This window comes from Pezoporus wallicus, unplaced genomic scaffold, assembly GCF_028554395.1.
Source record: "Pezoporus wallicus isolate ANWC-B61680 ecotype Strahan unplaced genomic scaffold, APGP_CSIRO_Pwel_v1 contig_818, whole genome shotgun sequence".
NCBI classification, from domain to species: Eukaryota; Metazoa; Chordata; class Aves; order Psittaciformes; family Psittacidae; genus Pezoporus; species Pezoporus wallicus.
The window spans coordinates 2,742,249-2,756,232 of NW_026636248.1; the positions used below are offsets into that span (position 1 = coordinate 2,742,249).

Here is a 13,984-nt window from a genome sequence, read left to right on the forward strand (position 1 = left end):
AAGTGAGCATTGTATGCTGAGATCTACACTTTGGCGAGTAGTGTGTATGCACTACAGTTTTAGAGGTGAAGGCCATACATAGCTCAAAAGAAACATGTTGGCTGGTAGATGCTCTTGGCTTCATAGTTGGCAGAGGAATCATTCATCCTGCATTGCTTTTTAGAGTAGCGGTAGAAAAATAATAAGAAAATGAGTGTAAATTTTTGTTTAGGGTTTTTTTGTTGTGTTTTTCTGTTGTTTTTTTTTTTTTTCCTGGTATGTAAATTAGCTTTCAAGACTGTTTTATTACTTCACTTGGGATTTAGTACTATTTTGAACCATATGTTAGTTATGGACTCCAGAAAGTTATGTAGGATATACAGGTCCTGAGAACATGAATCTCTTTTACTGGAGCTTGCAGAGATCTCAGGTGTGTCTTAGCTGATTGTTACTGTGCTCCAAAGATTGATAGCTGTGGGCATATAGTTCTATAACTAGCCTGCACAGGATCTGGCTTTTTTCAGTGCTTGCTTGTGCTGATAGCACCTGGGAGGTACAGGAAGTGGAGACCCATGCAGTGCTGAAAGCCATGGTGGATAGTTCTGGCACATTATGCCTGGTGCATACAGATGTGATGTAATTTATGTAGGTGAATATCAGCTGTGCCAGCCTCAAAACCTCAGATCTGTCTATGACATGGTCTGTAAATGAACTACTCAATCAGCTTTGCCAAGAAGAATAATCTTTTCCCTTAAAACCTTGCCTCTGTTCACCCATGGTTCCTTCTACTCTTTTATTGTGTAAGACGCCACATCCAATTTCCCATCGGGATGAAGTGACACCCAGAGTTTGTACCCATTGCATTCCTGGGTTACTGTTCCATTCTTGAATGAGGCTGGGATTTTCAGCCTCCCTTTCTTTTGTGCTACTCTTATCATATGTAAAGCTTTTGATGACTTCCATATCCCAACAAAAATTAAATAGAAAATATACAGAAGGAAAGATCTAGTTCACTTGTCCCTCTGTGCCTTAGGTAGTAAGTCAGTGTGCAAAACTACCTGCATTTATTTTTTTTTCCTGAGCATCTGATAACATAACCACAGTAGCCTTTATCTAGGCTTCTTCAAATATTTTATCTATTGTCCAAAGGCATTGCATTTATAATCTAAAATGTCTAAAAAGTTTTATTCTTGTCCTGGGTTCAGCAGTAGCAGTCATTTTTCTCCTTCTTGGTAGCTGGTGCAGTGCTGTGTTTTGACTTTCGGCCTGGGAACAGAGCTGATAGCGATGTTTTGGTTTGGCCAAGGACTTTTGAGCCTCATGCTCTGCCAGGGAGGAGGGGAAGCCGGGAGGAAGCAGAGACAGGACACCTGACCCAAACTGACCAAAGAGGTATTCCATACCACAGCACGTCATGCCCAGGATGTAACTGGGAGTTAGCCGGAAGGGCTGGGAGACTGCAGGGTTGGAGGAGGTATCGGTTGGAGCTTGGTCGGGCTTGGGGGGGCGAGTTATCGGTCAGCTGGTGCTGAGGTGTTGTATTCTCTTCCCTTGTTATTTCCTTTATCAGTATTATCATTGGTGGTAGCAATAGTGATTTGTGTTATACCTTAGTTACTAAACTGTTCTTATCTCAACCTGTGGGAGTTGCATTCTTTTCGATTCTCCTCTCCGTCCCTCCGGGAGTAGGGGGAGGGAAAGAAGGGGGGGGGGGGGGGGGGGTGAGTTAACGAGTTACCTGACTGGGTTTAAACCACGACAATTCTGTACTCTGTATGTGCAAAGTGGGACTGTGATTTTGTTATGCATTCTAAATTGTTTTTTTTTAGGCTCTGCATTTGACTAATAAGCTTTGCATATATTAGAATTTTCAGTGTTAAGTATTACATTGTAATTTCAAATATCCATCATTGTTGTCAAAATTGATGTTGCTGATTTGCTAAACTAAACATGCAGTGCTTTGCTGTAAATGAGGGAAGGTCATCAAGCCATATGGTGATGGGAGGTCCAGTGGGGGAGGTTTGTCACTGCTGGCTGAGTTACAAGAAAAAAAGCTTTTTGGATAAGCTGTAAAGGTGGTAGAAATAGATGAGAGAGTAAAGTTTCAAGAATATCTTCAGTTTTCCAAATCCTGTAACTTCTAATGTGTTGTCTATAAGCAGATAAAGCATGTGGTCTGTTACTTAATATGGATTGTTTAATAAATTATATGTTGACGCAGGAGTCACGGACAACGCAGAGATGATCAATGTGATCAAGCGATTGCCAAATTTATTACAAAGCCTTAACTCCTTATATACTATTTCTTACATGCACTTACAGTGATTTGGCATATTATGATTGGATACATGTCTTGAAGACCCTTAGTGACTAACTTATAATTGGTTAAGCACAGGTGTGAGAACTTGACCTCGAAAGCTTGCCAACAGTCCACAGTTCTCATTAACTCAGTGAATTCCAGCTTCTTCTTATATTGCTTGCTTAAGCTTCTTTGGGCCTCTCATGGCCTTGCTGTATCTTTCAGGATTATTCAGAGTTTATGTACTAATTATGCATTCTCCCGTGAGAACACTGTCTCCACAATTGTATTTATGGTTTATTGTTGTCTTTGTCATGAGATGACTGGATCTTATATAATTTCAGTTTCTTTTACTAGATTCTAGTAGTATCTCTTAGTTGATTCATTTTAGGTCTGTGATGCTTAAATTCTTTCTCAAAAAGTGCTGGTTTACTTGAACAAAAATCAAGAAGCAAAACTAATCATGTTTATTGCTAGAATCCAGCAATCGCTTTTGTGACACACAACTTTGCTAGAAGTCTGTTCTGTAGGCTCAAAATTAGTAGTCTGTCAAAACAACCAAGAAAGCTTCAACTCAGATAACCTTCAGAGAACTGTTCCTTAAAGTCTTTTGTAAATCAGAGTATTTCAGTTGTTATTTTAAGCCAGTGTGCTATCAACGTATTTCTGATATTCAACCCCTTTTCTTGGGAATTAGCATTTTTATAATTTCCGTATTAAAATAATATGGGTACTGGAACTAGATAGTTACTAAATCTACATGCCTAGATTCAGAAAAAATGCTCTGCTTTAGAAATTTCCTATCAACATATCATCATCATGCAGACCATCCACACTGCTGTCCAAGAAGTTAGAATATCCCAAGGGTTTATGCCTTGTTGCTTAATTAAAGAAAATAATAAAAAAAAACCAAAAAAAAAAAAAAATCCAAAAAAAACCCCAAAAAAATCCCCAAACCACAAACCAAAACATAAGCACTGTTTCTTCATCAAAGACACCACATAATTTTCCACTGACAAGTGGGAAATAATTCCATCCAGCAAGTCTGCTTAGCACCCAGAAGGTTTCTAAATGAACAGTCACCAAGAGGTGCAAAACGGTTAGCCTATGTAAGTTACCCCTTAGATAACACTTCAGGTTATCCAAGTCATGAGCTAAACTACCTCTCTTCTTAGAATGAAAGGCAGCCCCTAGTCATGCTGAAGAGAGGAATGTTGGTCACAGTGTTGGACTAAAACTCTAATCTTTCCTGAAAGATAAAATGGGATTTGTAACGGCAATTCACAGCAGGCCAGTCCTTTTTTTAAGAACTGCTCAGAAATACACAGCAAATGGAAGGGTATATATCTACCTCAAAAATGAGGAAGAGAAAAAGTAGGATTTGAACTTGTGGTTTCAAGGCATTCCCCAGCTGGTAATTGGATTGTTGGGCAACCCAAGTGTCCTGGGGAGCAGTTGGCAGTGAAAGCTTAGCAGGGAGCTATTAGACATTTCAGGTCATCAGAATCCTTTTTATCTGTGGCAAATTCTGGTTCCAGTTCCTACAACACATCCTTGCCCAGTGCCTTGTTAACTGAACAATGTGCTCGATTGGGTCCTTCAGTGGTAGCCCTCTTTCTTAACCTCTTCTGCAATATAGCATTGCAGTTGCAACTCCAATTAAGATGAAAAGAATGCTTTCATTTGGGCATCTTTCCTCTTTTCTTTTAACCCTGACCTTCTGTAAAGCACTCCCTTCTGCAGAGATTCTTTACACTTAGAATTAAGCCAATAACCGCTTTTATTTTTAGAAGTATAGCAACAAAAATGTTTCAAAGAACTGCAAAAATAACTATGAATAGTGCTGACAGTATTCTGGGACTATGAAGAAGGTGGTGTTTGGGAACTAAGGGCAAATCATGACTAACTAACGTGATTTCTTGGATATGTGAACAAGGGGAGAGAAATGGATGCTGTTTACCTCTGCTTTAAGGAGGCTTTCAACACTGACTCCCACAACATTCTTGTATCTAAGCAAGTGTGTTATGATCTGGATGGGCCTTTAAAAACTGGTTGGATGCTGGGGCTCGAAGGGTGGGAGTTGGTGGGTCTTCAGGGCTTGATCCTGGGACTCATCTTGTTGCACATCTTTATTAACGACCCAAAGGAATCAACACTACTTGCTCATTAAGTTTGCAGGTGTCACCAAACTGGGGAGACAATGAGCTCAAAGGCTCAGAAGTCTGAAGGAAAAGGCCAACAGCAGCCATATGACATTCACTCATTAAGTTGTGCTTGGGAAGGAGATGCCCCAGCCACAGAACAGGCTGGGGACTGACTGGCTAGGGAGCAGCTCTGATAAAAAGGGGCTAGGGATCCTAGGAGACACCCAGCTGTGTGCCCTGGCAGCAGTGAAAGACCAAGACCATCCTGAGATGTATAAATAGTTGCTCAGCCACCAGATTAGGAGAGTGATCATCCCCATCTGCTCCATGCTTGTAAGACCACATCTGGAGTGCTGTATCCAGTCTTGCCCCCACCCCATCCCCTGTGCAGAAAAGACACAGATAACTTGAAGCAAGCTCAGCAGAAACCACCAGGGGGGATGAAGCACTTGCCCTGTGAGAAAAGGCTGAGGAAGCTGGGCTGATTCAGCCTGGAGAAGAAACAATATTGAGGGAACCTAAATAGCATCCAGTACCTCAAAGTATCCAGAGGTGCCTAGCAGGGGAACAAGAGACAGCAGATGTAAAGTGAAGGAAGACAGGTTTTCAGACTGGCTTTAAGGAGAAGATTTTTACCCACAAGGACAGCCAAACAATTGAGCATATTTCCCAGAGAGGTGGTCCAGTCACCATCCTGGTTTTCAAAACCTGACAGGACAAAACTGAGAGTCACCTGGTCTGACCCCATCAGTCCTTTCAGCAGGAGGTAGAACTAGAGACCTCCAACACTGCTTTCCAATGTGAATGATTCTGACTGGGTGGCCATCAATGCTTTCTTCTTTGAAATGGGTACAGGCACAAACTGATGAAAAAACAGTCAGAAAAAAAGTCCCACCTTCCCAAAAGGAGCCACAAGTGTCTCTTTATGTAGATACAGAAATGCGGGGAGGCATTTTCAGTTTTTAGATTGGTAAAAGAAAATGAAAGGAAACTGTTGAAATAGGCGTGCCTATTACCAGTTTTTTCTCATCTAGGACATCTTGCACTGGGAAGATGCAAGTTCTCATTAGAAGTTTTATTAGATATGTGTCTCAAAGTAGCAAGAATTGCTTTAGAAAGAAGTTACAAATCCTTGTATCTGATCATACAGCAAGTATCGTATGCACTGGGTCACAGTCACCAGCTCTCAAGTGTGTTTTCTGACGTTCAATTTTTATCCTTCTGTTCTTTTGGCGTAGTCCTCTCATGAAGTATCTCTAGTGCTATTCTCTTCCAGACATACTTCTTGGCAATTCCATTGGAACTCATATTTTGTATATTAGCAAAGAAACCAAGTAGTGGCTCATTGGTTTCATTCTATAAGCTTTTTGTAAAGAGTGTTCTTTGATTAGAAAATTTAAGAAAATAATACTGTGTTAACTGTCTATTTTTTCTGTTTCTTTGTTCTTCTCTCCTCCACTTCCAGCTTACACACTCCTCCTTCCCCCTCCCCCCACCCCAGTTCCAGGAATAAGCTTTGCTTTGATTTTAGAAAACAGGCAGGTGCCATCGTTGCCGTGCTGTAAGCTGAGGTGGTAGTGCTGAAAAAGTGTCTAGTGATGGAGTTTGAGGAACACCTTGCTGATAAAACACTGCATTACCCCCGCCTGTTGGTCTCGTGTTTAATTAGACAAGTCACAAGTACTTCCCTATGAAGTACTTACCTCTCAGTCTCAAACATGCATCTGTTGTCAAATGTTTCTTTTTCTGGTATTAAATTTTAATTGCATGCTTCTTTTTCTTCTCCTTTATTGGTGTCTTTTAATGAGACCTTTATAGAGGAAAAAAGAATGTAAATACATACTTACATATGGAAATAGGTATGTGTACACATACAATCATTCCCTCTAAAGTAATTCTGTACATGGAGACAACCTCACTAATGCTAATAAAAGTTTAAGCTAAAATGAATTTTCTGCAGCTATTTCATTATCAAAACTTTCTAATTTTTAATGATATGTCATTCTGAAAATTCAGTTAGGCAAATCTCATCTGGTGCACATTTTGCTAGTAATAATGCAAAATTCTGAACGTTCATGCTGTTGCTACCTCAAGTTAATAGATGTTAATTGGAAGGGAAAAGTGGTAAGGAAATATAATTAGTGAAAGGAAACAATGACCTTTTATAAATGGATTCCTCACTTCATATGATGTTACTGTATTGTAAATCAGTATCTCACTTCTGCACATTGTGTCCCTAAATAAAAGCATCATATACTTCATTTGGGAGTTATTAACCACAGTGGACTTCCTAGAGGTAGGCTATTGATCACTTACCTTATTTTTTTAAATATATGTCAAGCTTATAAAGAAAGATGCATTTTACTTTAGACTTTTTTTAACATCTTCACTATTCTAACTTGCTGGCCTCCTCGCTCGTAATCTGTTTTGCTTGCACAGGCTATACCACTTTCTTCCTCTTGTATCTTCATGTACGTGCTCAATGACTTGCAATTTATAACAGCCATTATGTTTTGCAGTATGTTGCCTATAACTATGTTGCGATCTATTAATACATTATATTTGTTCACAATCACAAAGACAAGATGTCAACATGTCTGTAAAGCTGTCTTGGAAAGACTACTTAAATATTTAGCATGTTGTGATATTCATAAATGCAAAGTGGTGCTGAGAAAAACATTGCTTGGCCAGGTTTATTTGGAAGGCATAGTACTGTGTACTTAGAAGCAAGTATGTCTGCATGATGTTTCAGCTTCTTTTCTTACACTCTAGTTTGGCAGAGCACAAAGATATAAGAGTGAAGACTTGAGAGGAAACAGATTTTTTTTATTTTTATTTTCTGGTCAGGCATGACATAAGTAAACATTTTGAAATGAAAATTTTTAAAGCCCCAAGTTGCAATTATTTTCTGAAGTACCTGTTGTGGTTTCATTTTTCCTTAACAGCTATGTTTTCAGACTTCCCTTCTTACAGGCTTCATTGCAGGAGTACACGTTAGGTTTTTTGATTGTACTTCAGGGAAGGAAAAAGATGAACTCTTTGAAGGTAGAGGTGAATGACAGATCATTAGAAAAAAGACTATTTCCAACTGTAATTCTGTGTGTGTTACTATTATTTGGGGGCATTGTTGTCTCTTAATACTAGCAAGGTAGTGCCCATTCCCTCTGAGTCTGTAGTAATATTATGGCCCTGACCATAATATTCTTACATTAACCCCTAACCACTCTGTCTTTTTTCTGCTGATGTGCATCTGTTACCTTACATGCTTGTGGTGGCTTTGGTTATCACCCTGAGTCTGTTACCCGTTGAGTGCATTCTTTTGATTTAATTCTGAGCTAGTTGTGTGACAGATGCACAGAAGTAGGGAAGTGTTTTGAGTGTGTATATGTAAGAAAGCTCTGAATGAATATATTCAACCGTACACTGTTGCTTGGGTCCTGCTGTCACTAGCTCACTAAAAGTTCTTTGCAGAAGATAAAATCAAAGTTGTTCACTACCAAAATTTTGGTGCATTTGGATGACGAAAAGTAAAGAAAATGCCTTGTTGCATCTTTCAGCCATTTTTCAGTATCTGTTTCCAAAGAATGGTGGGGAAAATAGTAGAATGTGAAATGCACCGAGTTTTCATTTGCAGTGATGTTTCCTAATGAATACTGTTGCATTCCTAGGAAATTTCCTGAAGGTCTGTAGGAGCCGTTTGAGTGTACTGTATGCAGATTTGCTTTCCCATTCTGTTTCTCTGGAGAGCTTGCTTCTCCAGAGAGAAGTACCTTCTCGCTGAAGAGTCCTTTTGGTTTATGGACTTGCTCAGTTGGATCTATTGCAGATTGTATCCATCTAAATCAGTACTGCTGTATTCCCTCTTCCTCAGTGCTAATGCTCATCTGGTCCCATTCAGAGCTGGTGGAGCTTGCTAATGGGGGGGGGGGGGGAGCCCACCAAACACAACAAAAAAAAGAAGTTAACTCTTTTAATAGGTTAGCCTACTGTCAGGTTCCCAAGTCGGGCTGGCTCACCTCTACCAAGTTTCAGACTGGCTGTGCTGGTCTTAAGGAGGCAGAGCGAGGATTTGTGCCCACCAGAGAGGGTGGCAAAATTGCAGCAGCTCCCCTTCGCTCAAACTGCCTTAAACTTGTTGGAATGCTGTATGCCCTCAGTTTGTTTGTGCCAGCTGGGATTAATAATCTTATCAGATGGGATAAATCCATAAGGTACAGCAACCATTTTACTTGCCAGTATGTCATCTGTCATTTGTCTTCAGATAGTGCTTCTCTTAGATTAATGTGGTTAAGTTTTGTGAAGATAGTCATATATTCTCTACCAATGGCATTCAGAGCTGTGCCTTCAAATGGTACATGATTTTTTTGGCGTTTCTGCTTCTTGAATGGAAAATACACACCATTAGAGTAGCTGACCAGTCTGTTCATCAACCAGAAGATCTTTGGAGGAGTGCTCTTTCAAAACAATGACAGATACACCTCTGAGAGAACAAGTTCTTTTAGTTGCATGTGTATCTGTACTACATGTTGCTACATGCATTACTGTACTTACAGAAGAGCTCAGTTTTTCATGCCTTAATGTTAGTACTACCTTTTAGTACATAAGTGGTTCGGAAAATCTTGAAGTGTAGAGATTACTGAGGTTTTGAATTGACACTACTCACAACTGTTGCATTTTAAAAGCTGGTGTTTAAACAAACACACAAACAATCCCCCAAAACTGCCAGATTGTTTATACCTTAACATTTCTCACATAGTTTTGAAAGAGTTTTGAGTGTTGGTGAAATGTTCCCCTGGCACCTGTCAGTAGGGGAAAAAAAAGGATGTTTTTCAAAGGGTTTGAGCTTTGAGTTCAGTTTATCCTTATTTTAGGTGATGTATTTAATCTCAATTTAACTCTAGTAAAGAGTAGTACCAAGATACAGAGCTAGTCTTTGAAGTGTGGAGATGTATTGATTTAGCCGTAGAATTAAGATTTTGTTAAAGCCTTTGTAAAATAACTTCATTTGTGTATTAATGTTCGTAAAGTTTTAAAGAAATTGTAAGAGGAAAAATGCAACTTTCTGAGGACAGATAAAAAATGATCTAATGATATTTTTTAAGTACATATCTTTTTTTCTCAACAACTGTTGGGTGTAATGAGAGGAAGGGAGAGAAAATAGAACAATTAATGCACCATATGTACAAACCAAAAAAACAGTCTGTAGGTGTTATACTGAAAAAGGATTTGTTTTAGTCCTATCTTTTTTATGTAGTTAGCATTTACTTATTTGTTTTGCATTTTGAATGACTTGTATGCAGTAACGGATACTTGCTAATTGTTTTTAATTTTGAGCTAAAGTGTATATATATATGTGTAAGGTCTTTGTATCATTTTCAAACCCTTTCTTGCAGAAAATACTGTATGTTTCTGCATAGTTTAACCCTATAATATATATAGGTGATTTGAAATCCATCAATTATCAAGCAACAAAATTACACTACATCTTAATGATTTGGGGTTGTTTCTTTTGTAGAATAAATAAGCAGCTTCCCCTTCAAATCTGGCTAGGACAGCAGCTGCAGATGAGAATGAGCTTCCATATTTAATACATTCTATTAACCTCACACATACAAACACACACTCACTCACTCATGGACCCCAGTGTCGCATTATAGGTGAACAGGCCCTAATTAAAAGCACGCACCATCTGCCAGTGTGCGGCAGCAGGGTGGCACTCCATAACCATCCTGGTTCCTGTGATTGAAATGTATTATTTATGAACTCAAGGAGAAAATATGCTGCTTGGCTGGTGTAGGGTGCATTAGGAGCTGGATAGCACCATCTAATGGTATGGAGTTCTACTGACTATTCATCTTTCTTATACTTCTTCTCCCTTTCTCAGACTCCTCCCCAATTTTTGTATTTTTCAGCATCATCTTTGGAGTATTTTATGATCATGTTTCAGCCAATTTTGTATCTTGTGTTTCGCTTTTATGGCTGTTGAAATATTACACTATTTGTGGTATTTACAGCAGCATTTTTTTTTTCCTTCCAGCACTGCACATAAGGTTTTTCTTTCTGTAGTAAAAATGATACTGCTCTGATGTGGTAGAAAAGTGGGAAATTATCGAGGTAGCTGAGCAGGATCAGGTTACTGTTGTTTCTCCTACTCCTCCCATGCCTGTGTGTAATGAAAATGTCTACTGATCAGTCTGATAATTTTATTTTAATATTGAAATTTGCCCTATTTTTTATTGAGCAATACCCTACAGACTACATAAAGGTTCTTTGCTGTGTTGTAAAGAACAAGGAGAGATTCAGAGATAGCTACAGCTTTGGACCTTCCTTTCTGAAGGGATCATAACATCTTCCTACTTGAAGAGATTGTGTCCTGTTATTGCTTCTTAGTGGGGAAATGGACAAGGAGGTGTTTGGGGGATAAAATATGCTTTGTTAGGAGAGGAAAGTGGTGAGACAGGGAAGGAGCCCTTTTTATTATGGTTAGTCAGCTTACCTTTGTTGTATTCAAAACTAATAATAATATGTAATGCATTTAGTAGTTAGCTCAGTGACTTTTCGAGTATCCAGAATAAGAACTGTTGCACTGATTCAAAATAATTTAGGGGATGATTTTTTATTCTTAGGCTTGTTGTTATGTTGTTGAGCTTCGCAATATCCATGCTGAACATCCAACAGTGTGTTTATAGCGATAACAAGCAGTAAGGACTGGACTGATACGTGAAACATGAATTTTTTTCTACAATAATTTCCAGTAAAACCACTTTTTTCTAGTTAAAGAATCTGGTCACTGTTTCAACTCAGGCAATACAAGACCCTGAATAAAAATAATTATGTATAAAACTGGGAAAAATTTATGACTGTGTATGTATATTAGTTTTAAAGATCAGCATGTCTTAAAGAATGTTGAAACATCATGAACTGTGGCACATCTATAAATACATGTCATCTTATTGTTTGTGTTTAGAACATATGCCATCAGAAGGATAAGAGATGCCTTCAGAGAAAACAAGAATGTAAAGGATTCTGGGAAAATAGAAGAACTACTGAATAAAGCCAAAGCAAACCTAGAGGTTATTCATCGGCAGGTATGTTTTGTTTATTTCATTTTATTTAAACCTCTTCCACTCAGTTAACTGCCTTACACCATTACAGATGGAAAAAATAGATCCTTGCTCAAAACGTCTTTAAATGAACAGTAGTTTTTGTATGTCTGAGCTTGAGAAGGTGGGAATCGTCTCTTTATCCATGATGGTTCAATAGGGGATATAGGGATGTTTGTTGCATTAACCGGAACAGGCCTTGCTGTCAAAAGTTCATATACTTTTCTGTTACCTTTTCTGCTGTTTGTTTTACTGTCTCTTCACTCTGTTTCTCTTCCTTTCAATCTTTTTTCTCTCTCTTATATGTGTTAGATTCTTTTCCTCACACGTTCCTTCTTCCATCACAGGTTTAGAAGAGTCACTGTGACATTCACTCAGATTAGTCTTGCCTTCTGTATTTGTTTTTCCCCACCTCCAGATACAGTGTTAGAACAGTAGCAGAACAAGAAAATCTTAAAGTGAATTAAGTAAATCCTGGCTAAATATGTCCAAGCAATGGGATAGATTTTTCTTTGGAAAAAGTTGAGTCACTGGCAATATTTTTCACTTGACATTGTCTAAGTAGCATTTATAGTATCTCTGTTCTTTCCACTGGGTACCATATTATTCAGACATGAATTATACTTCATTGAACTTTACTTTATTACTTCTCATACATACCCTCTGTCTATCTACAGTGACCACTAGAAATTTGAAGAAAGCAAGTTTCTGTGCCTGAATTCACTAATGGCACTTGCAATGCTTAAGCTGTCCCTCCTTACAAAATCCTTGCTTCCTGACACCCATAGTATCACATTGAGCTCAGTAGTACTTTTGTTAAATATGGAATTAATATGGGCACCTATTCCTCCATGGTCTGTTTTAACATTAATCTTTTAACAATCAGTAGGTCAGTTAGCTGGATTCTTATTTCAGGAGGAAGCTGGGCCCTTTAGTTTGGCAATTAAATGTGAATATTTTGGTGTGAGTTAAATTATTTATTTGAATTTTTTTCTCCCAGAAACAGATGCTGTTTTGTGCTACCATAGCTTTGCTATCTTTTTTTAACCCAAACACTGCTATTTCTGTATTTTAAAAGTTTCTCAAAGAAGCAGCTCAAATTGGATTTTGAAATGCCATGCAATTGTATTTCAATTTTGGGGTGCTTTTTTCTCATATCTGTTGGTGATGAGTAGCATTTTCTGCTCTTCCTTTTGAGGTTTTCTCTTGGAGAGCCTTGATATCCAGTATTCTCCAGAGAAGTATTACAAGCAGAGGCTGGAGAAGACAATGAAGCAGGGAGTGTCACACGAGGAGAGTCAGAGATCACTCAGATCTGAGCTAGTACTTAGTTAATTAAATTCTAATCAGTAAATTTAGGTATGTAAAATATTTAATCAGTACAGACGGATTGGGGGTCAGTACTATTACTATACTTAATGTTAGTATAGTATACAAAGATTATCATTTAAGCTTACTATACATAATCTTAAATGTTGCATGCATGCAAAACAATGCAACCGATTGATGTTTGGTGTCAGGTAAGGGATCTCTCAGCCTTGAGGGGTAACCTTGAGAGATGACTCTTCTCAAGGGGAGATGACTGCTGCACAGCCAACTGCTCCAACTGAGGGAGAGCTCAATAGACCCTGGAGATATTTACAGCATAAAGTGGTTGATTTGTAGTCAGATCTGCTGTGTTAATGCAATTTCGGCTGCTGATTAGCCCAGTCTCCAGCCAAATTGTGGTTTTGGGGTTCTGGTGCTGAGTTCTCATGTAAAACCTCACCAAATAGGATTAACTTAGGTCAGGTGTACTGAGTACCTGCCTGGACCAAAGTCAGTTAGTTCCAACAGGAGGAGTGTATCCATCACAGCAGTGGCAAAAGATAAGAATACACAGGGTCAAATTTTGCCACTTAAAGAAAGCTGTATTAAAGAAGAAACAATTTATGAATATGGGATGTCCCATAGTAAAATGCTACAGAAAATCTCTTGTGGATTGTGGCTTAAGATAAATCCTGTCAGCATGTCAGAAAATGCTCTGTGATGATTGTAAGTAATCATATAAATACTGTATGTTTGATAAATGAGGAAAACATCAGTGAAGCTACGACAGTGACCATTTTGCCATGAAATTAAATGGATGGCTGAGGTGTACTAAATTTATTTTTGTTTTAAAATATGGTTAACTATGTGGTACCTGGTACAACTCTTTCATAATAGCAAGTACTTCCTTTTTCTGAGAAGAGTTCAATTTCAAGGTGTCAAAGCACTTGAAACAGGTGGGAAATACTGCTCTGCTTTATAGATAATGTATCTGGGATGCTGAAATGAGGATGCTGATGTGTAGAACCTTAATGTTTGGGGTACCCTGACTTAAATGACAGTTCTTCCTGGTTCTATAAGCCTAAATAGTAAAAGGCAGTTCTAAGTCAGATGATAGGTACGTCTTGCTAAAATAAAGCTTTTCAAACTTT

At 38.4% G+C, this 13,984-nt stretch overlaps 1 protein-coding gene across 5 annotated transcripts in view; it reads left to right on the plus strand.

Moving 5' to 3' along the window:
- LYRM4 (LYR motif containing 4) overlaps positions 1-13,984 on the plus strand; it is a 92,636-nt gene that overhangs the window by 12,034 nt on the left and 66,618 nt on the right. For 2 of the 5 annotated variants that reach the window (XR_008970904.1, XM_057399313.1), the window contains exon 2: positions 11,390-11,510. Coding sequence is in view for 4 of the 5 variants with exons in the window: in XM_057399313.1 (XP_057255296.1) it covers positions 11,390-11,510 (121 nt within the window). In the remaining variant the exon portion in view is untranslated. The other 3 variants (XM_057399312.1, XM_057399314.1, XM_057399315.1) reach the window with 3 other exon arrangements.